The 25,941-nt window shown below is 35.9% G+C and overlaps 1 protein-coding gene across 1 annotated transcript in view; it reads right to left on the bottom strand.

Annotated features, from left to right (window-relative positions):
• The window catches only part of SLC26A7 (solute carrier family 26 member 7), a 308,511-nt gene that overhangs the window by 145,745 nt on the left and 136,825 nt on the right, over window positions 1-25,941 (bottom strand). Inside the window, exon 3 of the mRNA XM_057734289.1 lies at window positions 15,211-15,435. Coding sequence (XP_057590272.1) covers window positions 15,211-15,403 — 193 coding nt within the window. The 5' untranslated portion in view covers window positions 15,404-15,435. The remainder of the gene's footprint in view (window positions 1-15,210; window positions 15,436-25,941) is intronic.

Raw genomic sequence — 25,941 nt, 5'->3', positions numbered from 1 at the left:
CCAGCCCTCCCTTGACACAAGATGCAACCTTAGAGAAGGAGGCGGCTTGGCCACACAAGATCGTACCAGGGCAATAGTGATGATGCTTCTCTCTGCACAGTGCCATCCTCTGGCAATACCCTAGTTTAATGAAAATGATCATGGACCTACAGGATACAAATAACGGTTAAAATGTTCTTCTACTCAATCATGGATATAAGCATTGGTTCATGTGCCTAGAGACCCAAACAGAATGATTTGATAAGCTTAAAATGCTAATTAGGCTACTTGGCATATCTTCCCATTTCCTTTAGGATTTGTTTATTTTCACTGTTTCTGCTTTTAACTGGGTAGACGGGATGGGGAAGAAAGGGAAGTGAGATAGAGATGTGTACATTCATGCACAGACCACCTGCAGATGTTAAATGATATCTGTCTAGCAACTGACATCAATAATAGCTAAGATTCAAACAGAAAGGTTTGAAGTATCCATCCTTGGCAAATTTGGAAGGGTGCCCTTGACATTTTTTAAGATGCCTATAATTTCTCTAATTTACTTGTTTTGAAAGATTTCTTGAAAAACTAATATTCTCCATCTTCCTACCTTCCTCTTATCTTCGAGAAGCAGAGTTAAAACCTAGAGGTAAAAAAAATCTGCCTAGAATTAAACACCTACTATGTGCCAGGCACTTGAGATACATCAATTAACAACCCAGATAAAAATCCCCACCTCTGTGAAGTTTACTTCTCATGAGAAATAGATGATAACAATAATAACATTAAAATAACAGCATTTATTGAACACTTCTTTTGTACTAGATTCTGCCCTGAGCAATTTATTTTCTCTCCTTTACTCTCCAAAGCAACTCTATGTACTAGTTATTATTATCCCATTGTACATATAGGAATATTTATTCTTAGAGCAGCTAAAGCACTTGTCCAAGTGATGTAACTGGAATTCAAAACTGAGGTCTTTCTGACTGTTAGTCTATAGGTACTCATAAAGCTCTTACTATGTATCCAAATCCACCAATTAAATTCCATGAGAGATTTAAAGGAACATGAACTATAAGGTCTTTGCCTGAAAAAAACATTATCCAACATTAAACAATTGTATGTGCAGTTTATTGAACAATCAGTGTAGTCAAAGTTTAGAGAAGACAGAGAAATTATGCGAGACATAATCACAGAAACTTTTATTGGAAAATTATAATTTAAGTGTGGGTTGAAGGATGGACAGAATTTTTACAAATTTTTTCCATAAGTTACCCACATTCCTGAAGAGTTGTGAAGCACTCTGTTCTGGTACAACTGATTTTGTCATTAAGAATATTTTCTAGGGCTCTTTTATTGAATTTCACATTTTTGGTTTCTAAGCATTATTGCTTTTGTTCTGGGAACTCTGTTTCATACATACATTTTACCCTGTCAACCATACATTTCTTAAAGCTCTTATCCATTGGCTCCCAGAGCACCATGGACCACATCTTCTCAGTCTGCTTTGCTAGCTCCTCAGCCACTTAAATATCAGTGTTTCCCAAGGCCTCTTCCATTCTTATTCCTCATTTTACACTACAAATTAACTATGATTATCCCATGGGATAATCATGGTTAATCTTAATATATCTTAATAATATCTCTCCTGAACTCCAGATCCAGACGTACATCAACTGGAGATCCCACAGGCACTCACATAACAAATCCGAAATGAAAATTGTTTATTAATTATTTATTTTGATCCCTCCCACCACAAATTCTGCTGTAACAACAAAACAATATGCATCAAAAACAAAACAAACAGACAAAAATTCCGGTAGTTCCTTGTTTATTTACACCCTATCTCAGAAAATGACATTGTCACCCATCTAGTCACCCAACTCAGAAACCTAGGAGTTATCAAAAATGTTCTTTCTCTTTCTCACCCTTACATTGCAGGGCATATTGATCACCTTATCTATTCCATTTAACACTGGTAGATTCTGTCTCTCCTACTGCTTCTGCATTTCTCTGCTCAGACCACTGTTTTTTCTGTCTTGAACAGGATATCTCCTAGCTAGTCTTTCTTGCCTCTGTCAAGTACGTAATATAAGCTGCTGCCAGAGTGATTATTCTATAACACAAACCTTTGTCACTCCCTGAATCCCTCAAGATCCACCAGTATGCTCCATTACCCTAGAAAATAAGCCCAAACACTTTTTCCGTGTTATTCAAGAAGACGTTTATGATCTGGACTCTGCTAACCTCTCCAGCTACAACTCCCACCAAGTTAGATTATTGACAAGTATTTAAGCAAACTATGTTCTTTTATTCTTCTTAACACCGTATATTTTTCTTCTTTCTATAGTGCCCTTCATCTGTGAGCTACCTTGGAAACTTGTATTAGCCTTCCAGATTCAGTTAAAGTATAATTTCCTCTGGAATCTTTCCCTGACTACCAGTCTCATCCCCACTCTAGGAAGAGTTGATATTGTTATCAGTGCTATTGCTGTACCTTGTACATTCTTCACTTGTACAACCTACCAAAATTATTAAAATTACCTGCTTTTGGGTCCAGGTCTCCAATCATATTGTGAGATCTATTGTTAAGAAAGCTAATACGAATTAATTCCATTAATAAGTAAACTAGTGTGTGTCAAGCAAAGTACTGGTATCTCTCTCATGGGGCTCCAATAAACACAGAAAGAGGCCTAGAAATAAACTGATACATTGCCCAAAGCTATGAAGAGTATGAGAAGAAAAACAAAGGATCAAAGCAAAGAAAGGTCCTGATTATCAGATGGATGAAGGCATGAGTGAGGTTAAGTGGTCAAGAAAATTATAAAGAGGTTAGGAAATGAAGTTAATAAGCAGTTCATTGCAGAAACCAGTACTAACTCAAGAGTATTGAATACTAGTTTTTTAGGAGCTTCTGACCACATGGGACAGAGCATGACTGGGAGCTTCAAGGCTTCTCACAGGTCCTGACACTCTTTCCCCTTAAATACTCTCTCTGAATAAAGTTGGAAAGGAACTTTACCATGGCATATTTTATATACCATGGCTTATTTTAGTGGGTTTTGTTTTCGTTTTTGTTTTTTTTGAGGACCAAGTTCATATAGCACTCCTCTAAAGCACACACTAGGCCCAGTACCAGTAGAGGATAAGAACTTTCTTCCCCACTTTACATTAACTGCTGGCTAATGTCTTCTTCCCTTATTTCTCTTTGCCAGCTTGGTGCATCTTCTCACTGCCTCCTATGGGCTTAGTGACATTTGAGGTCTGCTCACTTACTAGGTAGAAAATTAGAAAAGACTATGAGATCTATCCATGCTACTGGGTCCCTAGACTGTAATTCAGGCTATTTTTACCCAGAATCTTGGACCCAGGTACTAATCCTAGGTTGCTCTTACACTTTGCCTGAGCTTCTGACACTTTATTTTCCAGTTTTACCTTTTGTATTCTGGTCCCACTGGTTGACACCCAGGTGATAAACTTTACACTCAGAGGCTGAGTTTGTATGCCTTAGCTAACCTCTCTGGACCTGACCTCAATTCCACCTTCTCAAATATCTTGATTCCAAACACCTCTCTCTAGTTACAGTGCCACAACCTCAGCTCAAGTGGTACAGCAGAAGTCCTCAGACTCTTCTCCACCACCTTCCACTTCCCCCACCCAAGAGGAGGGGTGCTAATTGGAGGGGTCAAAGTAGAACACTTTGAAGAAGACACATATCTTGATGGGAAAGGCCATATCCACATGTGTATGTTTTTGCTCTTCTACTGTTCCTTTATTCGTGCTACTGATATGATAAAAAAAGCAGGGCCTGCCTCAAGGTCAGCTCTGATACGTCTCTTTTCTTTCTATAAGCACATCCAAATCTTAGCTTTACAATTTCTTGTAAGGAAATAGCTCTTCAGCCTCAGGCCTAAATTGTTCTTCTCCACTCCAGGTTTGCTACATCTATCCGTTAAAATACTAATTCAGCTAATAAAGTGGGATACATTCCCTAACTGTTACCTGTGTATATAGTTACCTTGAGATCTTCTCCAGAGAAAGAGTGATTAGCAGGACTTGATTTCTTAAAATTCCATTTCATGTAATACCATGTATCTTTAGCTAATCAAGTCTTTCCTGTTTTTTAAGACTGTCACATTGTTCTCTATGTTAATCCAACTTTTACAACCAAATATTCATTTCATGCCATGCTATATAGATAGGATTGTATTACCCTTCACTTTTCTAAATAAAAACACAGAATTCTTTGGCAGCTCCCTAGGTTACACAATCTACTCAGAAAGTGGCTGAAACTAATACCTTACAAACTTTCATTAAGAACATGTTCTCACCCTTATGTACCCATACCAGAATATCTTCAAAGTTGAAATAATAAGATCATATTCTCATATACTTTTGTACAAATTTCTGAGGAAGGAAAAAATAATAAGGCCCTTGTGGGCTGGATTGTTGTCTTTTTCTTCTCTCTTTCCAAGAACATAGCAAAAGACTGTATCTTTTCAAGTATTTTTTGAAATAGAAGTGAATAAATAACCTTAGGAAGACAGATTAGTATTCCTGAAAACAAAATAATTATGTGGCAGTAGGCACTTCCAAGAATTACATATAAGAAATCAAACACAAACTGTGTGGGTAATAATAAAAGCCATTTCCCTCTGGCAACTGGTTTATGGTGGCCTTAGCACTGTTATTAGAAAACCACAATATAATCAGCTCTCTGGTTCACAGCATCAGTGGGCTCAGGGTTAAGTGATATTACAAGTGGATCTCTCACGGTAAATTTACATATATCCAAGAAACACAACTATATGAAAACGAAATTCCTATAGAAATACATTCTCTTTGTTCACAGACAAGTATTGTTAATCAAAGATCATTGGTACTAATCACTAGAGGGCTTAAGGCAAATTACATCATGCTCTCATACTGCAGCTTATTGTACAGGTAAGATCTCACAAGAGTGAAAATAAAGAATTACCATGATCAAAAAGCTTCATGATCAACAGACCTACAAGCTTAAATATTAGAAACAGTAAGAGGTTACAAGTTTCCATGGGGAGAGTAGCCACCAAAAGAGTGGACACAGGAAAGCTCTATCCCATCATCTCAATTTTTATTTTTTACCATCAAAAAACATTTGAGTACCTACTATGTGCCAAATACATTGATAAGAGCTGAAAGAGTTTCCTAGGACTCTGGACATTCATTGCTAAAGCAGGGATGATTGGTCACCCTAGACTGTAAACACTCCCTGCCCTCAAGAAAATTACAGTTTAGAAGAAAAATCAAATATAAGTAACAAACAAATGTGATAGAGCTAATTAAGTGAATAAGTGAGGGTACTATGGGAAAACAAAATAGAGGTATCTATCAAGCACTTTCTGAAAGCCCATAGTTCCCAACCCTAGCTGCTCATTTTACTTTATTTTTTTATCATTAGTTGAGGAAGCTGAGGTGCAGCACATTAAATGATTTACCCTAAATTTCTCAGAGATTTTGATTTAACTGGCATAGCATTTGGGCATGGGTATTTTTTAAGTGCCAAAAGAGATTATAATATGCAGCCAAGGTTGCAAACTACAGAGCTAAACCCAGTCTGAAATATGCTAAGATATAATCAGGTGAAGGGGGCCAGAGGAGAAAGATTATGCATTTAAGAGAAAGCAGCATGTACAATATATATAATATATATATAAAATATAAGCAGAAAACAATATATATAAAATATCTTGTTTTCTGAATTCTTTGATGGGTTTGGAAAATCAAGGTGTCTTTGAGCTGAGTTTGAGAACATCCTACTCTAGATCTGAAGTGGATAAATAACAGGAGTTAAGTGGTATTAATATAAAAGGATAGGGAGTATTGGAGAATATCACAAGTTGCAAAGTCCATGCCCACATAAAATATGCAGGCACCAGTCAACTTCAGCCTGTTGCTTCTGTTCAGGAATATTAGCCCTTTGCTGTTAGATGATTAAACTTAAATGAAAAAAAAGAAGCTCTCAATTTTACGATGAAGTCTTAGCAAAGAAAACCATAAACAAGATGAAAAGACAACTCTCAGAATGGGAGAAAATACTTGCAAATGAAACAACTGACAAAGGATTAATCTCCAAAATATAAAAGCAGCTCATGCAGCTCAATATCAAAAAAACAAACAATCCAATCCAAAAATGGGCAGAAGACCTAAATAGAAATTTCTCCAAAGAAGACATACAGATTGCCAACAAACTCACAAAAAGATGCTCAACATCACAAATCATTAAAGAAATGCAAATCAAAACCACAATGAGATATCATCTCACACCAGTAAGAATGGCCATCATCAAGAAATCTAGAAACAATAAATGCTGCAGAGGGTGTGGAGAAAAGGAACCCTCTTGCACTCTTGGTGGGAATGTAAATTGATACAGCCACTATGGAGAACAGTATGGAGGTTCCTTAAAAAAACTAAAAATAGAACTACCATATGACCCAGCAATCCCACTACTGGGCATATACCCTGAGGAAAGCATAATTCGAAAAGATACATGTACCACAATGTTCACTGCAGCCCTATTTACAATAGCCAGGACACAGAAGCAACCAAAATGTCCATCAACAGACTAATGGATAAAGAAGATATGGTACATATATACAATGGAATATTACTCAGCCATAGAAAGGAACAAAATTGAGTTATTTGTAGTGAGGTGGATGGATGAGGTGGATGGACCTAGAGTCTGTCATACAGAGTGAAGTAAGTCAGAAAGAGAAAAATACTGTATGCTAATGTATATATATATGGAATCTAAAAAGAAAAAAAAAGGTACTGATGAACCCTGTGGTAGGGCAAGAATAAAGACACAGATGTAGAGAACAGGCTTGAAGAAGAAGCTGGGATGAAGTGCGAGAGTAGCATTGACATATATACACTACCAAATGTAATAAGGATGGCTAGTGGGAAGCTACTGCATAGCACAGGGAGATCAACTCAATGCTTTGTGACGACCTAGAGAGGTGGGATAGGGAGACTGGGAGAGAGGCTCATGAGGGAGGGGATATAGAGATATGTGTATACATATAACTGATTCACTTTGCTGTACAGCAAAAACTAACACAACATCGTAAAGCAATTATACTCCAATAAAGATGTGGAAAATAAAATAAAATAAAATGAAGTCTTCTAATATTTATACGTTGGCTCCCAACATTATACAAGTCAATAAAAATGCATCTGTGATTTCAGTTCCAGGGAAGCATTTGGAGTTCCAGGATGCCAAGATGGAAGGGATAGGAAGGAAGACAGTAAGGGAAAGTAAGAGAGACCAGTGAGATGTTGTGAAGTGAGGATGCTGTAAAGAGTAAAATAGCAAATTAAAAAGCTATTTGCAATGGTACAGCTGAAGGAATTTAAAACAAAGATCCCTACTGTATAACTTAATTTTTTTGTTGTAGTTTGAAAATAGATAATAGAGGGACAAAACTATAAATAAGAAGACATTCTAACTGGCAAGAAATGAATAATGATTGCTCTTTATTAAGATAGGAGCATGGATTCAAGAGTTAGAAAGACATACATTTAAATACTCCTTATGCTTTATAGAAACCGTATTACCTTGCACTACAAGCAAACTAATCATCCTTCCCTCATCTGTAAAATATAAACAGTCATATCAGATTCTTAGGTTGTTATGAAGATTCAGTGATATAGCATGCAAGGAATGTTTAGCACAGTTTGCGGCACATTTTAAACATTTAGCAAATGTTGTAATATCTACTATTACCAAAGAGGTTGCCACAAGGACAGTGAGTATCAGATACATTAGAGAGACATTAAGAGGAAAGAATTTATAAAACCTGATTAATTGAATATGGCTGAAAGGGCAAAAGGCAGTAAAGATCCCCACTAGACTTCTGGCATAGACAACTGAATAGATGGGGGTGACTTTCAGTATAATAAATAATAGAGGATAAGGACTATTTTTCCCTTTTATTGCTCCCTAGCTCTTAATAAACTCTCATACAGACATTTGATCCTGTGTCACCTCTGCCACATGGTAAAAGCTATTGTTCACTGATGCTCAGGCCAGTATTAAGGCACATCTCTCCTCCCTCCCTCACCCTAAGCTAGTATAGCAGGGGGCATGAGAGGTTCTGAAGGGAAAGAACAGGAACTCTGGTAGAGGTACTTCTTCCCACTGGCACAGTCGTCTCCCCTCTCTACCAGAATCTCTGGATTTTGTTTTATCAAGGAAGGTGATATGTCATCACGGGAAGGGGCAGCCTGGGGGGCAGCCTGATGTGCAGTGTGCTGCTCATGTCATTCCCAGTCCCACCCAGGTTATGTCTGTTATACTTAAAGCAAGCTGGAGAACAGAAGGCAGTGAGGGATGAGGGATTGAGCCTGGCAGATTTACATTTCAATCCCTCTTAGCAGTACTAGAACTGGGGCCAGTCACCCAGTGTTCTCAATGTCAAACTCTTTTCATGAAGAGGACTATAAATATAAAGTATGAAATATCTATTTTGCTGGGTTTTAAAAAATTAGAGACAATTTGTGTAACACATTTGAATTGTAATAACACTCAAATGTGTAGTTAAGGTGATTAGAAGTAACCCAACTTAAACCTAATTAACAACAACAAAAAAAGTGTTTTCATGTACAGGTGAAAACTCAGAAGTGTACTAGCTATCATCAGGACTCAGTTTCTCTCTGCTACGCCCTTTGCTGGGTTGGTTTCATTTTCAGGCTTTGAAGGCCCAGGGAAGCTGTAGAGGCACATCATCCTTACTGTTAGTAGTCCCAGCACAAAGGAAGATGTCTTTTCCTTTCTTCCTGAAGGGTTCCACACATGTCCTAGGATCCAGAGTGACTGGACCATTCAGGTCACTTGTATTGCCATCATCATTTTAAAATAAGAAATGACTGGTTTGTTGTGTTTCCCCCCTTTGTGCCTGGAGGGGAAATGTCACCATTGAACCAGTCACACCATTGAACCAGTGTATGGAATTGTGCTAATTATCAAGACGAGCCACAAATCTTTACCTGGACCAATAACTGTCTGGATGCAGCTCTCAACACTGTTGCACATTAGAACCTGGGGCAATGGGAAAAAGAAGAAACACGATGCCTGCATATCTGGGAATTATTCCCAGGAAACCTGATTTAATTGTTTGTGATAGGACCCAAGTGCCGATGTTCTTTTAGGTCCCAAGGTAGTTCCAATGGGCCCCCAAAGTTGAGAATCCTGGTCAAGGGAGGCTTAGTTTACTGATCAGTTTAGAGCCAAAATTAGAACCTCGCCTAAACCATGTATATCAGAAATGGAAGAGGGGTTGTTCCTCAAAACAAATCCAAGGCAAATTTACTAAAAGAAGCAGGGATGGATCCTAGCTGGCAAAAACAGAAATCTACTACTATATAGGCCACACACCTTATCTTCACAACCACTGCCAATGTGTTTTGTTGCAAACCTTCCCAAGTTCTCAACACCCTAAAATGGAAGGTCATGGTGCTTCCATGTGAACAGGTCTAAATATTACAGGGAGTATTATTCTAACTGCAGAAATATATATAGCCTTTTAATATACAAATCACCATTAATTTACATTTAAGAAAAAAAGGAAATCAGAAGTGCTGAATGAAGCCTAGAGCTATGGGTGAGAGCATGTGTCATAGAATGAAAGGAAATGGAGAAGTTAAAAGCCAGCAGAGTGTTCCCAGCTCCTGGGTACACTTTTATGGAGGTCAGGGCAAGTATACTTTAGATTTATTTAGCAATATTTAGCTGCCATTGTTCCTGGAGGAAAGTTATTAGATATAATAAATCATAATCTCTCTACATTATAATCTACATGTGTATAGTGATTAAGGGGGTTAGGTTACAGACACGTAGCTAATGCTAGGATTCTTAATCCTCAGGGCAGATACCATGCAGGGAAAAATTATCAGACAAGCCTTTAATTTTCACAATACAGTATGCTTCAGGAATTTCCACTTACTGTCCCACATGTCACTAAGCTGCCCTCAGGAGTGCAATGAAGATCAGCTTCCACACATTTTGGTGCCAGTAATGCCACAAGTTCTACACAATTATAAGGAATATCCACCCTTTGTCTGTGGCCCAGAACACTGTGGTTATAACACTAGGCAACCCTACAGCAGCATAAAATTTTCATGGGTTGGCAACAAAAATTCTAGGTGATCCCTTGGAATGCAAGTCAAAACATTCTCAGATTCCTCCTCAGTGTATTAGGTACTTATATGGCAAATCATGCATTTTCAGTCTTCACCCTGTCTCAATGCTTGAGTTTTCAGATTGAAAAAAAAGAAAATATTTCCCACAAGTGGTCATCCAGGGTAGAATGTGAACTAAATACTCTGAGTCTTATACTGCTTAATTTGCCAACCATGTTGACGACATGTTAAGTCAATGACATTCTCTAGAATGCTTGTTCATCTTCAAACTACATTCTGTAGTGAGGGTCTACAATATGTCGGTTAAAGAACATTGTGTTAGATGCCAGGTATAATGGTTTTCACCTGATGTTAGTAATAAGAGCTTCCAAATGTTTTTAATATTTAAAAAACACAAATCGTTTCTAAGAAATACTTGAACATGGTGAAAGAATGATCTAAAGTTCCCTTTCTTTTTTTCTCTGAAATGAGCACATTGACATTTACTTTGGGGAGTAAATATTTACTTTAGGGACCCCTTTAGCAGTCTGGTATACTATGAACTCCTTCCTAGAATACTTTCTTAAAAGAAGTAACAGAAAATACATAGAATTATAAAGAAACGAAGTATACTAGAATATATTAATGCAGGTTCACAGACCTGAAGGTTCTGTGGATGTAAGCTAAGAACCTAATTTTTATGTACTCTCTCTTAAAGGCTTTATTCAAGAATGAGTTCAAGGCATTTCAACAAAACATGTTAGGAAGTGTCTTGTCAGGGGAGATGAATTCAGACACTCAAAGCGATAGGGAGGTAATAGGGATACTAGGAGGAAGGGTGGCAGCAGATGTGTGAATGGTGGCAACTGTGGCAAAATACAAAGCACATGCCCTGTGCACAGGAGGAGCCAGCAGGTTATTACCACATGGGAATGTGGGCCCCTTACGGCCATGTGTTTCCCTTTTTCAAGAGAAGCCAGACATCTAGGTTTTCATATGAACTATACAGATGGGTTAATGTTGGCTGTAGAAAAAATTAAACACTGGGACAAAGGAAATACAGACGAATCTTTTACCAGATTTGTCTGGAGGGATACAAGTTTATAAATTCAGGAAAGTAAGGAGAATTGGAAGAAATTAATTACCCATATTTTTATCCATTTTCACTATCAATATCTTTATTACATTTATTTTGAAAACATAAGAATTAATTTAAATTTAATTTCCTTCCTAGAGTGACAGCATATTACCATAGAACAGTCAGAGACTTCAGGAGCTAAATTATTTATTTAATGATATCAAGAAATATTTACTGAAAACCTATGTTTAGTCACCAGGTAATATACAAGTCAGCAAGAATATAAAGATTAAGACATTCTTTCCAAAGCTTACCCACCAGTGCACAAAGAGTTGTACCAAAAGATTACAATACAATCTGTTAGGGCCTATCATAGAGACATGTAAAAAAGTACAAAGGGAGTAGGAGGTAAGAAAATATACATCTTTCCCAGGAGATTGGAAGGGATTCTCAGAGGAAAGGTCTCTTCAAGTAGACCTTTGTATTAAGGGGCCCGGATTATTAATGATCTAATAGATTATTCTGAAGAATAGGGCTTTTACCCTAAAGAAAACAGAGAGTTATTGAAGAATTCTGAACAGGGAATTGATATGTGTAGATTTTTATGATCATTCCGGCTACAGCATGGAATGGCCTACAAGAGGAGGCAGAGTAGAGAATGAAGACCCACAAGATGATGAATTCAATAGTTTAGTAAACTAGGGCAGTAGCCGGGGACACGAAGAAGATTACTAGGTTGGAAAGATGTCTAAGGAATAGAAACAACGGAACTTGGTGGCTGACTGTACACTAGTGGGTAGAGTAGCTAAAGAGAGGGAAGAGTTGAGAATGACTTGAGACTCTATGGGAGGTAGTCTGGTATAAAGTCTGGTATAAAGGTAAGAGCATAGTCCCTGCAGCCAGACTACTTGGGTTAAATTCCTATCTCTTCTAACTGGGTGACTTTAAGCAAGTTATTTATCCTCTGTGAACCTTAGCTTTGTATATATGTCGTGTTCTTTTATGTCTAAAAATTACTGTTATTATTTATTGTTATAATTCTGGTTAGGATGGTGGTTTCATTCGTTTTGCTTCTTTTAAAAGACTAATGTTGCATTTTGAAGTCTTTTAGGAGCTTCTAGGTTTGTAGACTTGAGTATGTGGATCTCAAGAAGAAAGTTTCATTAGTACAGTGATAGTGATTAGAGCTTCTTATGCAGATGAAATAGCCTAAGGCATTTTCAGAGAAGAAGGCCCAGGGTTTGAGTCTCCAGGACACTAAGACGTAGATAGAGTAGGAAGCAAAATCTGCAAAGGCTCATAATAAGAGAAGGCTAGAGAAGTAGTAGAAGGTAAACAGAAGGGCAGTGTCTAAAGCCCAAGAGAAGAAATGGTTTTAGAAAGAGTATAGTCAACACAGAAAATCCTACAGAGGAATCAGTTATGATGACGACTAACAAGTGTCTATATTTAACAACTGGGAAATCTTTAATACAGTAATTTAAAATAGCTCATTGGTATCTGACACACAGAAAAGACTCAAATGTTAGTTTCCATTAACCGTAATTTTAAATGCATTTCTAGAGAAAGGAGAATTAAAAACAACTACTGGGTTGAATTATATAATTTTTCGTATTTGTAGGTTAGAAAACATTGAATTCAATGATTTCACATAATTCAACTATGTTGAATAACTGAAAAGCTGCTTCAAAGACTGGTAGAGTAAAAGAAGGTATTTGTTTCTACTTTTTGCATTATGATACAAGAGCAAAAATTACCCCTTCTTTCTTCCAATTTTTCCTAAAGAAATGGAATTGATAATGATTGCCAGTACTGTATTCACACAAATAGAAGGTAATGATATCTAAATGCCTTCCTTGCTCCATGTTCTACTACAGTTATTCCCCTTGTGACTCTGCCTTTGAGTCTAAAAACTAGAGGGGGAAAACTAAATGTAAAGGTAATTTAAAGGAAAGGATATACATGTCTTTCCAAAGAAATACCTTCTATTACTAATAACATTGGTATTATGAAAAAGTCTAGTTATTTTGTCAGTGTAAAGTATAAAGCGTAAAATGTTGAGTGTTAGGCTTTGGAATAAAGTCCTGACTCTGCCACTTAACAGGTAGGAGGTCCAGGGGAAAATATTTACTTGTCTAAGCTTCCACTTTCTCATATGGAAAATGGAGGAAGTCTATCACTTGGGATTTTGTTGGGATAGGGTAAGATAATGTATATAAGGGATTTAGCACAAAGCCCCTTACAACAAATGGTAGCTTATGATATTTACTCACAGTGGGTAAGCATGAGAAAGTTTGGAAGAATTGTTTTTAAAGAATAAGTTCCTTTTAGGATTAGTCTTTCCATACACCAACAAAAACCTTTAAGTTCTTTCTAGCAGCGTAGCCTTCCTTGCCCAATCACTGGGAGCCTTCCAAGAGAACCAAGAGCCAGATCCTAACTTCCAAGACACAAGGGCTGAGTAAGCTTTGTACTTCTCATCAGTCTGGGGCTGGCCAATGTATTTCTTCATAACAAATGAAATGCATAACTAATAACTCAAAACCCTTCAATATCTATACCCAAAGAAAAGCTATACAATTAACTACCAAAGACACATAAATGATAATGATAATGATGTATCACAGGTATCTTTACCATTTCCTCAAATTTTCTTATTAAATTGATATTTCCCGAAGATGAAAAAACAAATTATTTTTAAACATATATTTCTCTTTCACTTTACAATAAATTAAAACAAAACAAATTTATAAAATATACTGAAACTATCTGGTAAAAAAGCCCCTGTAAGCTCATCATCTTAGTTTTAAAATCCATGATAGTGTCTCATTTTGAATTTAAAGTTGAATAAAGACATTCTAAAAAAACGCCCTAACCTGTTTTTCACTTTGCATTTCTATGAAAGACTACTGTGCTTTGCTTTTGGTAAAACAGTCATTAAAAATATAACAGAAGACTATTCAGGAAAATGGAATCCCAGAAAGTATGATAGCATTATGGATCTTAAAGTAAAGCCACCAGTGCAGATTTTCCTAATCATACTAAAACACAAACACACAAACCAGTTTGTTCCAGCTACAGAATAATTCAATTAGAAAAGTGCTTATAATTTAACGATATGAATAATAGTTCAAGCCAGGGAGGTAGTAAAACTGCAAAAAAAATATAAATCTACATAGTCTGTGCCAAGGAACATTTTACAAATTCTCAAGGCTGAAAAATCAGTTCCTTTTCTTGGTACAGGTAGAAAATTGTTACCCGAATTAGCTTTTAAAAATACAGTGAATGTACCTTTAAGGAAAATACACACACAAAACACACACATGCTCATACACTGTAGGCACACTAGTTACCTAACAGCTTTCACCAAGAGAAACACCTATCTAAGTCCAGAATATCATTTATACTCTGCTTTGGGAAAGTTAAAATCAGACTTCTCACCAGTTTAAATTTCTTACTGAGAAACAAAAACAGTATGTAATGTGATACACAACTAAATCGGCATGCAAAAACGTAAGCTCTAAGGACATACAGGATTCTCTTTGCAAATAATGATCTTGGCAAAAAGCCTCTTTTATGTACAGAAAGGTCTATTCCTTGCTTATAGCAACTCTCAAGGCTATAACAGGTAATTATATGCTGCTAATTAGGTTTACAAATGATTTGTTCAAGCCAGGAGATATATTATAGCTTGATTCAGCTTAAGTAGGAAACTGTATCAGCAAGGTCAAACTATAAAAACTTATTCTCCCACAATTACTGCAAATATATAATGCCATTAAAAAATTGGTTCGATGCTTAACAGCTATCAAAAAATAGCAAAAAACAAAAACAAAAAAACAACCTAGGAAAACTTTTGCATACAGATATTCAATGTGTTTATTCACCCAAAGTTAATTAAAACCCATTTCATTAGTAGATCTTAGGTCACAATACTCTTCCAAGAAAGCAAAGTGATATCTATTCTGCATAAAACAGGAAAATCAAATGTAGTACATTACCTTGTGTCACCTGTTGAACTGCCAGCATTATCCCAGACACAGTGTCTGGAAGCAAGTTTTCTTTCATATTGTAGTGTGTTGCCCATTCCAAAATAGGCAGCCGCCTTCTACACCACTGTTTAAAGTCTTCATAATGGGGAGTATGCATCTTGCTCCAGAGCACACTTTTCTTTTTTCTCTTTGCCCCTGTCATTTTCAGGTTACCTCTTGTAGAAGTAAACTTCTCTAAACAAGAAAAAAAAATCTTTACAGAACGCCTCCTTTCAATGCCAGACTCCAACTCGTCCGTGGTTTACAAAGTCAAAGCTATCCAGAAAATAAATCAATAAAAGAGAGAGAGAGGGAGGGAGATAGCACTTAAATATACGTAGCCAGGCTGTATGTCTTATCACGGTACAGCTAATTATTCTAGATAAAAGATACAGATCAAAACCTTGAGTTGTTATTTGAACGAGATGGAGAAATAGTTTCTGTTAGTGTAATATTTTTCTGACCTTAGAAAAGTAATGGATTCAGAGTAATGTTGGTGTAGAGCTCTGTCGCCAGTAATTCCCCTTATATTCACTGTAGTCTTATGTTTTGGCTTAAATCCCAGTGGCTAATGAGGTAGTTCTGGGCGTGTGTTGGAAGTGGGCTGGGTTATGCTAATGAAACAAGGAAGCATTCAGCTATTCCATCTCACCCTACAAGCTATGCAAAATCGTAAAACCGCCAGAGAGGTTTTTCATGCAAAATGTATCCAGAGAATCTAGATTTACTTCTTTGGGAAGTATATATTTTCAATATATCAAACAACTGTCAGTTCTAAAATATTCAGAAACATGAGAGGCTAAATGTCCTTATCTTTTTTTGTTTTTCCCCTGGGAGACGAGATTTTCATTCATACAGAAACATTCAGACAACCACTGCCCAGTCTGGGAAGAGAATAGCCAGTTCTCATAAACAAAGTGAAATTTCATTTCACGGGCTAAGCAAATAAGTATACAATGAACAATTGTGGCAACAGTTCTTCCCTGTCTCTGATTTGTTCATTCAGTTTTCTCTATTTTTCCAAGTCATATAATTCTCACACTGGTACTATTGTAACTGAAATTTCTGAGGAATAACATATGGTTCATACAATTGTTTGAAGTGTCCTCAACATTTTTTATAATTCTGCCCTCTTTTTCAAATGACTTTTTGGGGGTTTCTCTATTTTAGAAAAGATGTTACATTTTATAACACAAGTTTTCTATCTGTGCAAAAATACCTTTCTTTTTATAAGTCCAATGAATCCTAAATACGTAGCAATATATGTACACTTCATTCATATGTACAGAATAGAATTTGCTTTGTATTTTTCCAATTGTTTACATATGCTAACCTTATGAACCTTTCATTAGTTTAGATATGAAGCCCTATAAGAGACTCAGTTGTAGTATTTTAGCTCTATTCTTTTGGTTTGAGAGGTAGATTCATCAGATAAATAAATCCACCTTTAATAGAGATCCTATGTTGCATTTTCTTCACAAACGGCAATCTGAGTTTTATATACTCCACCCATTACATAAGCAAATAAATTCAGACGCTATATATAAACTGAGTATTATTAGTTTTATAATCAAAATTAACACTAAAGATTTTTCCAAAACATATCTAGGTCAAAAATTCAAATCCACGTTAACAAAATGAGAAAAATAATTGAAAGCTTAAATAGTGAAATCACCAATCAACAGCTATGATTTGTGTAATTTCAATTATTTTTTAAAAAATCCCTTTGTGTTAAATGTTAATAACAAATAATTCACAAGAATAGAATTTTTAGAATTGAAGATGAATCTATAGAGAAATATCTAAGCATATTAGTGCCAGCAATTGCTCTAAAACATCCTAAGGCCAGGAGGGAAAAGAAATGTTTGATAAAATAGTTCTGTAGTCTCTCAATTAAAAAAAACAAACAAAAAAAAATTCATAAAAGAGTAAATCTTTCCTTAAAATATTTTTTTAAGTATAAATCTGGAATTCCAGCTCCAGGTTTTCTTCCAACTCCATGTGCTTAGACATTATTTAAAATATGCCAAAATCTCACTCCAAAGCATGGTATCAAGCATAGGATTGATTGATTATAATCAGCAATACCAAAAACTCTTTGGTGGAGAAATTTATTCATACCCATGAGATTCTTAGAGCACTTTACCCAGCCCATGAAGTCCAAGACTAAATGTAGTTATTCAAAAGTTTCAAAGGCTAAAATTAGCTTAAAGTTTAGTACTACATATCAGCTATATAAGACATCTCTTCTCAAATGTCTAGGCAATAACCATACAAATAAAGAGATGAACTTATTATCGACCTCCCATGTGGAACAACAGAAAAATTCTTCTTCCTAAAATATTTTGATCACAACCCTGACATGTTTGCACTTCCAGTGATTTCTAATATTACCCTTAAACTCATTAGCACAAGCATGTGACCCTTTCTCCACTCCTCTATCCCTCCTTTGACTTAACTACCCATCAACTCTATTTAAATCAGCAAGTATTTATTGATCAATCACATTTTGCTAGACTGTGTGAAATGCAATAGAAGAATGGGGGAGGGGAAGATGTCTATTTTCTAGGGGTTCTTTAATGAAGGAAATAGAAAAAGGTAGACTAGGATAAATTAACAATCAAGTCACACAACAAGTGTTATGGGACCTCAGAGGACGGAGAGCTGCATTACCACTGAGAAAAAATCTTTCCACCTTGCCTAGACCCTGTGTTCTAGCAGATTAGTATACTCACTATCTGCTGTACACTAACTCTTCAGTTTATCTGTACTAATTTCCCTAGTTCTATGTTTTTTTTTCCCTTGTCTAAACATTAACTCAATACCTACCTCTTCCATGAAAATTTCCCTGGCTTCCCCACAGTTCAGTTCTCGCTGTACACCCAAAATCCAGGTAACTCTTAGGCTATTCATGGGTATACAACTGTAGTCATTTTCACTGTCTATTGATTTTCTTCCTTGAAATTTATTGCATGTGATTTTATCTGTCTGGTTCATGAGATTGTAAATTCCTTGTGAGTAGGGATTAGTCACAGCTTGCTTTGCCTCCTTCCTCAGGATGTAATGGAAGGTTCTGCAGGCACAGGATCCACTCAGTAAGTATTAACACATGAACGTCCCTACTCTTGAAATTACCAAAGAATCATTTAACCTATCTTAGCGTAGCTTCCAGACTGTGCTGTTAAAGAATCAGGAAAATAGGTAGAGTTAGAAAGAGTTAGAGATAGTAGTAGGAAAAGTAAGGAGAGATTTTGTCTTTACTTGCTCAACTTCTCCCTATTCTTTCATAATTTAAGGAAAATTCGATCCTTTTCAACACAATTCCTTTTCCTTATAGTATAGAATCTGAAGAACATAGAGAGGAAAAACTAGACTAACTGCAGAAGAAGAAAAAGAGGAGACAAAAGAGAGAAAATCTCATGGACTGGGGGTTTCAGAGAGAGTTTCAAGAGGGTTAGTGTGTGAGAGCAAAAATACTCTGGAGCAGTTATGAAAAATGAGGGAATTGAGCCAGGTGTAAATGAAGAAAAATGTTGAAGAAAAACATTTTAAGAAATGTGTGCACTATAAACTGGATCACATTGAATAGTTTTTGAGAGACATTAGTAAATCTGAAATTCTTCTCAAATTACTTTTGATGATGACATTACACTTCTTTGAATGTGGTCTATGTGGAGACCAGGACACCTTGGAAATGTAGACTCATAAATCTCAGAGGGCATTAACTCCAAACTCAAGCCTATTTCAGGGTGTTGATCTACAGCATTTCTAACAAGAGGACACTGCAAAACGTTCCCATCTAAGTAAGTAAGTAGTAGCTGAAACTGAATCCATGTTCTACTAAGTCATGTAACTGGCATGGAGATACATCAACACAGAGGGAGCAATTTTTAAGTCATCCATTAGATAGGGTACCTTTTTCCCAATTTACCTAAAATGTCATATAGGCTGACACAGCCCTGAATCTAACGTATGTTTTAAATCTTCCGATGATTGTAACTGACAAGCTTAGAAAAATAGCTTATTCCAATTTTCAGACATTCTAACTGTTAGAACATTTTCCCCTAATTATTGAGCCAAGATCTGCTATTTAAAATGCCTACTCTTTAGTCTTTATCCTAATCCCTGTAACACATAACAACCCTTCAGGACTATTTCATTTAGTGCTATCCTCAAAAAGCTCTGATTTTTTTATGATGCTGTTCATTTTAGAAATACTGCTACATTTAAATGTGGATGCACATATATGTCAATTACAGTCCTGAATAGTGCAGTTAATATTTTCCTCATGACAGGCCAACCAATAGAGCAGAGTGAGCAAAATCCTGTGCTCTCAGAGCTGATTGTTAATGTAACTTACTTTGATTTCTTTGGATTTAATAACACTTGCCAGTCTGTTTCTTTAACATGTTTTTCCTTCTGCCATTATTTTATATTCTGTGCCGCATTTTGACTCATAATAGGGGTCAAAAGGAGATAGATCTAGTGAAGTAAAAAATGCCTAAGGAAAAGAATCACTTGTACTTTCAAATGCATGTTTTACAAGTATTCAAGGCATTTTCAAAGAAAAAGAAGGGAAGGAAGCGGGGAAGGAGGGAGGACAGAGATGTCATGGACTGTATGTTTGTGTCCCCCCAGTATTCTTATGTTGAAACCCTAGTAACCAGTGAGATGGTATTAGAAGGTGGGGCTTTTGTGAAGTAACTAGTTTCATACAAGGTCATGAGGGTGGAGACCACACTGGGATTAGTGTCTTTATAAAAAGAGAAACAGACTAGAGCTTCTTCTCTCAGCCATGTGAGGATACAGTAAGAAGGTGGCAATCTACAAGGCAGGAAGAGGGTCCTCACCAGACACAGAATCTCTTAGTGCCTTGATCTTGGGCTTCCAACTCTTCAGAAAAGTGAGAAATAAATATCTGTTGTTCAAGCCACCCAGTCTATGATGCTTTTGTTATAGCAGCCTGAACTGAAAAAGGAAGGAAGGAAGGAGGGGAAGGAGAGAGGGAAGAGGAGAGGGAGAAAAAAGAAAGGAAGGAAACAATAAAGAACAGCAGTTCACTGAGGATTAGTAAAAGCCCCTTCTCATTTCTGACCAACAATTGATAACCAGAGAGTAAAATAAATTATGGCTGGGGACACAGCATGACTCGAGAAGATCTGATGATACTAAAAGAGGGAATTATTTAATGCAGTGCTAGAAATTCACTTCCCTTAGAAGTGCATGATTGTGGATCTATAACTGCTGCTTCAGCTGTCCTACTTCTAGGAACAATAACACTCATGCAAAAGAAATAGGTTTAAATATTTGTATGTACTTATATTTGATGTAGATTTCTTGTACGCAGTATAGAGTGGGGTCTTGCTTTTGTAATCCGGTGTGACAATCTCTGCCTTATTTGCAGTATTTAGACCATGTATATGTTATGTGGTTATTGATGTGGTTGGGTTTAAATTTATCATTTTGTAATTTATTTTATATTTATCTCATCAGTGCCTTAGTTTTTCCTTTTATTACCATCTTTTGGATTATTTTTATGATTCCATTATAATCCTTTGTCAGTTTATTAACTATAACTTATTTGGATGATCACTTTAGAGTTTATAATGTACATCTTTAACTATTAAAGTCTATCTTCAAATGATAGCACACCACTTCACATTTAGTATAAGGACCTTACAAGTGCATACTTCCATTTTCCTTTGTACTAGAGTTGTCATACATCTATGTCTACATGTGTTAAAATGCCAAAATAAAATATATTATTTTTTGCTTTAAAGTTGCTTATCTTTTAAAGACATCAAAATAATTTTAAAAGTCTTTTATATTCACCCACAGAGTTACCACTCCACTATTCTTCATTTTTCCTTGGATAGTTCCAGATTTTCATTTGGTATGATTCTCCTGCCTGCAGTACTTCCTTTAACATTTCTGCTAGCACACGTTTGCTGGATGAATTCTTTATGTATCTGAAATATGTTTTATCTTGCCTTTGTTTTTGAAAGATATTTCCTTTAGGTGTAGAATTTTAGGTTGACAGGTTTTTTCTTTGTTGGTTTTTTGTTTTTGTTTTTGTTTTGGGTTTTTTTTTTTTTTTGGTTTTTCTTTTTGTTTTAGTACTTTAAAGACATTGCTCCACTGTCATCTAGCTTGCATTGTTTCCAAGAAAATTTTTTGTCATCTTTATTGTTCTTCCATACATGTTTTCTTTCTTCTCTAGAAGCTTTTGAGATTTCCTCTTTACCATTGATTTTAAGCAATTTCACTGTGCTAGACCTTGATGTTTCTTCCTTCCAACATATTCTGCTCTTTTTATTTACTTTTTTTTTTTTTTTTTTTTTTGCTTGGTGTTTACTGAGCTTCTTAGATCTGTGACTTTATAGTTTTTAACACATTTGGAAAATGTCTAGCAATTATCTATTCAAAATATTTTTCTATGCTACTTCCTTCAAAGATGACAAACAGATGGAGAAATGTACCATGTACTTGGATTGGGAGAATCAATATTGTGAAATTTATTCCCACTATTGGGCAAAAACTTGTTGCTACATGATGCTCTGTGGACCATGGAACTTTCACCCTGGTTAATGGAAACAGGAACCTTGTGTGAGTAGTCCCTAGCATTGCTCCTTCTAATCATTTCTCTGGTGTCTGTAGATTCCTTACACTCATATGCTAATCTTTACTTAGCTTAACACTCTGTATATGTGCAGATTTCCTGGGCTCTCTCTCTCTCTTTGTATGGCTTTCTTTTCTCTGGCACTCTGCCATGTGAAATCTAGGTGCTTCAGCCTCTTCAGACTTCCAGATCCTTCTCTTCAACTTAGAGAGACTACCTGTCTCCTCCTGGGTTCTCCTCCACCCTCATACTCTGCTGTACAATGGCCTGGAAACTCTCCTAGTAGTAAACTGGGACAATCATTGGGCTCATCTGTTTCCAACTTCTCCAAGATTATTGTCATTTGTTGCCTGATGTCCAAAATCCTGACAATATTGTTTCATATTTTGTCAGGTTCTTATTTGTTTCAGGCAGGAAGGTAAATGTCCCTGCTACTCCATTCTAACTGGAAATTATCATATAATATGACTTTTAAACTGTCCACCATTATGATCACCCTCCTCATGATTTGCTACAGCTTGCCAATTTTCCTTTTAGTATGTGATACCAAAATTTAACAGCTCTTAGCTGTGTTCTAGCTTGAAAAGTATAAACAATATCATACAACTAAATTCTTTTTCCAAGCCTACTCTAAGTGATATATTCTCCATTCTTTATTATGTAGGAGACTTTTTATACAAATCTAAGCACCAAGTTTTATATTAAATCTTATCTGATATATTGAATCTGGTCAGTTAATTCATTGTGACAAAATCTTTCTGAATCTGATCCAGTCATTATTAATGCTGATAATTATGTACTTCACTTAAACATATTACCTATTCCTCCAAACACTGTTACCTGTATCATTAGTCAGCTCAGGCTGCCATAACAAAATACCATAGACTGGATAGCTTAAACCACAGGAATTTATTTCTCATAGTTCTGGAGACTGGGAAGTCTGAGATTAAGAAGCCGGCCAGTTTGGTTCCTGATGAGGGCCCTCTTCCTGGCTTGCAAAGAGCCATCTTCTCACTTTGTCTTCACATAGCAGAAAGAAAGAAGCAGCACCTCTTCACATGACCTAAACCTAGTTTTTTCCTAAAGGCCTCATCTCCAAATACCATCATATTGGGGGTTAGGACTTCAACATATGAATTCGGGGGGACATAACACAGTCCACAGCATTACTAAAAAATTGATTAAGCATGTCATATAAGTCCTTATTCAAATCAATAAATAAGAAAACCCAGATACATCTACTAGACTCTGTCCTTCAGAGTGAAATTTATTCTTTAGTAGGAACAGAAGGGTCAGTCAAACAATTTTTTTTTTCATTTTGTCCCCAAAAGTATCTTAATAATTCATATCAAACTTTTTACTGAAATCAAATATACTATGTCTTCAGTAGTCAAGTAACTTTTCAGTCTAGTACTTATACTATTATAAGAGATAATAGTGTTTGTCTAATAACCTCATTAGGCTCTCCCTCTGGGTACAGAGTCCTCATCTAGAAGGTATCATAACAACAGAGAAAAAAAAATTGACTCTGGAATTGTTGTATTACTCAGAAGAAAAATGTCTAAAACACTTCATACAGCCTATATTGCTGCAAAGGCATCAACCAAAAAAGCAAGTTTCCCCAACACTTTCAAACAGTATTTGATTTATGCAATTACTTTTAGTGGAAATTCAATACTAGCATGGATCTTGCAGTGTTACCTCATTAAGTCTTTTTTTTTTTGGCTGTGTTGGGTCTTAGTTGCTGCAAGTAGGGGCTATTCTTCATTGTGGTGTGCAGGCTTCTCATTGTGGTGGCTTCTCTTGTAGAGCACAGGCTCTAGGTGTGTGGGCTTCAGTAGCTGAAGCACGCTGGCTCAGTAGTTGCGGCTTGCAGGCTCTAGAGCACGCAGGCTTCAGTAGTTAATGGTACATGGGCTCAGTAGTTGTGGTGCATGGGCTTAGTTGCTCTGCGGCATGTAGGAATGTTCCCAGACCAGGGATTGAACCCGTGTCCCCTGCACTGGTAGGGGATTCTTAACGACTGCACCACTAGGGAAGTCCCTACCTCATTAAGTCTTCAGTCTTAAAGCTGAAATAGTACCTAGAGGTGACTCCTAATGAAGAGGATTCAAGCAGTGTGAAAATCATTTTTATAGCATTCCTGAGAAAGAGTCACTGAGCTTTTTATGCATGAAATAGGGGGCTAGTCTAAGATTCAGGACTGATAATTACTCTTAGGGTTTCACTTACTTGCAACAAGAAGTATATTTATAAAAGTATAATTATTGTGTATATGAAATATGAGTAAACGTACAAAACTGAAAAATAACCAAAATGCTCTCATATATATATATATGTATTAAAATACCAAAAATTAAAACCCAAGTTTCTACTTATTCCATTGCTTTTACTTTCCATGGTCAACTTCCATGGTTTTGTATATTTTGTGTCAAGCAACAATAGGGCAAAAAGTAGAACACGTGCACTTTGATAAGAATTCAGAAGCCATTTTTTTTTCCAATAGTTTTCACTTTTCTGATTATTACATAATCAAATTACTATTATAAAATAGAAAGTTTTATAAAGGTAGAAATGGTGGTATTAAAAAAAAAGATATGTTCCATGGTCATGCTGTTGATTAAAATTTTGGCATAGTTTGTTCCTTTTTTTTCCTATGAAATATTTTTCTTTACATAGCTGAGACAATACTATATACATAACTTTTTTTTATTTCATTGAGCATTATATTATAAACCTTTGCCATATCATGAAAAAGTCTTAGAGAACATTTTTTTAAATGACTGTACAATATTCCCTCATAAAGATGTACCAATGTTTACATAATGATTTTCCTAGGAGTAGATATTTTGGTTCTTCCAGTTTTACGGAGTTTTTTTTTCAGGTAACATTGGGATACACATCTTACTAATGATGTCATATTTATTGGTGGATATTGTTCCTATGCTTCAATGAGGCTTTTTGGAGGGCTAACATCTTATGCCAGCCTAGATGTATAAGAAATTCATCTTTTGAGTGGTCTTATTGGGACATTTTTCAACTTGTTACATGTTGACTTCCACAATACTTAATGATGTCTAGTTTTCTGGATCAATTGACTTCCCAGTGGAAATTCAGAGCACTGATGCTTAGAAGTCCTGGGAGCTTGAAGTGAAATATATTTTTCTTTTGACTTAGTTTTTTTTTTGCTGGTTTATATTCCATATTTGACAATATAACTCAAATATGGGCTGCTACCACTAATGTCTTATTACCAAAATGCACATAATATTCAAAATTCTCGATACTCAAGCTTATTTGTCCTTAGGAAGTCAAACTGGGTGGCTAAGTATAACTCAGACAGTGGAGTCAAATTAAAAAGGGAAACATCTATCATTTCGTGGAAGATGTAGACAAATACTCAAATAATTTTAGCTTATTGAAAATTCAAATCTTTGAGGTACTTTTTAGGCCTTCACTTCAAGAAGTAGCATATAGGGAACAGTACCAGAGCTCTCATTCTCCCAATTAACTAGTGGCATAACTGAACTTTACATGAGATCTATGTGCAAGATCTATATCGCACATAGATTAAAATATTTTCTACCATATTCACTATATATTTGGCAATAAAAAAAATTATATATATATATACACTAGAGCAGACAAACCAAGCCCCCGGGAACATTACTTTTTATTCATGTCAAAATGAGTACAAGAATAAAAAAACAGCTGAAGTGTTGTACTATGAAGCCAGATAATCAACCAGCACATTGACGAGCAAAGCTAAAATTCCATGCCAACTTTCCAAGGTCTTTGAGGGGAGGATTTAGATAAGTAGAGTACCAAGGACAACGTCTGGCATATGGGATGAGCACTGATAAATGTTGTTAGCACCTATAAATTTCTTTCATGAGTTGCTAAGATGATTTCAATAACGTATTTCAATAGTTTTGAACTTTTTAATATGCCTTAATGCATTGAAAGCATAAGAAAGAAAATCATGTTTTACTTCCCATCATCATTCAATTAGAATAGAATGTTTTCTTCTCCTGGGATGAACAATCTTATCCAGTGTATATTTGTTACAAACCAGCCTACTT

Source organism: Hippopotamus amphibius, chromosome 5, assembly GCF_030028045.1.
Source record: "Hippopotamus amphibius kiboko isolate mHipAmp2 chromosome 5, mHipAmp2.hap2, whole genome shotgun sequence".
NCBI classification, from domain to species: domain Eukaryota; kingdom Metazoa; phylum Chordata; class Mammalia; order Artiodactyla; family Hippopotamidae; genus Hippopotamus; species Hippopotamus amphibius.
Note: the sequence above shows the minus strand (reverse complement) of the source record. Positions and strands in the feature narration are given on the sequence as shown.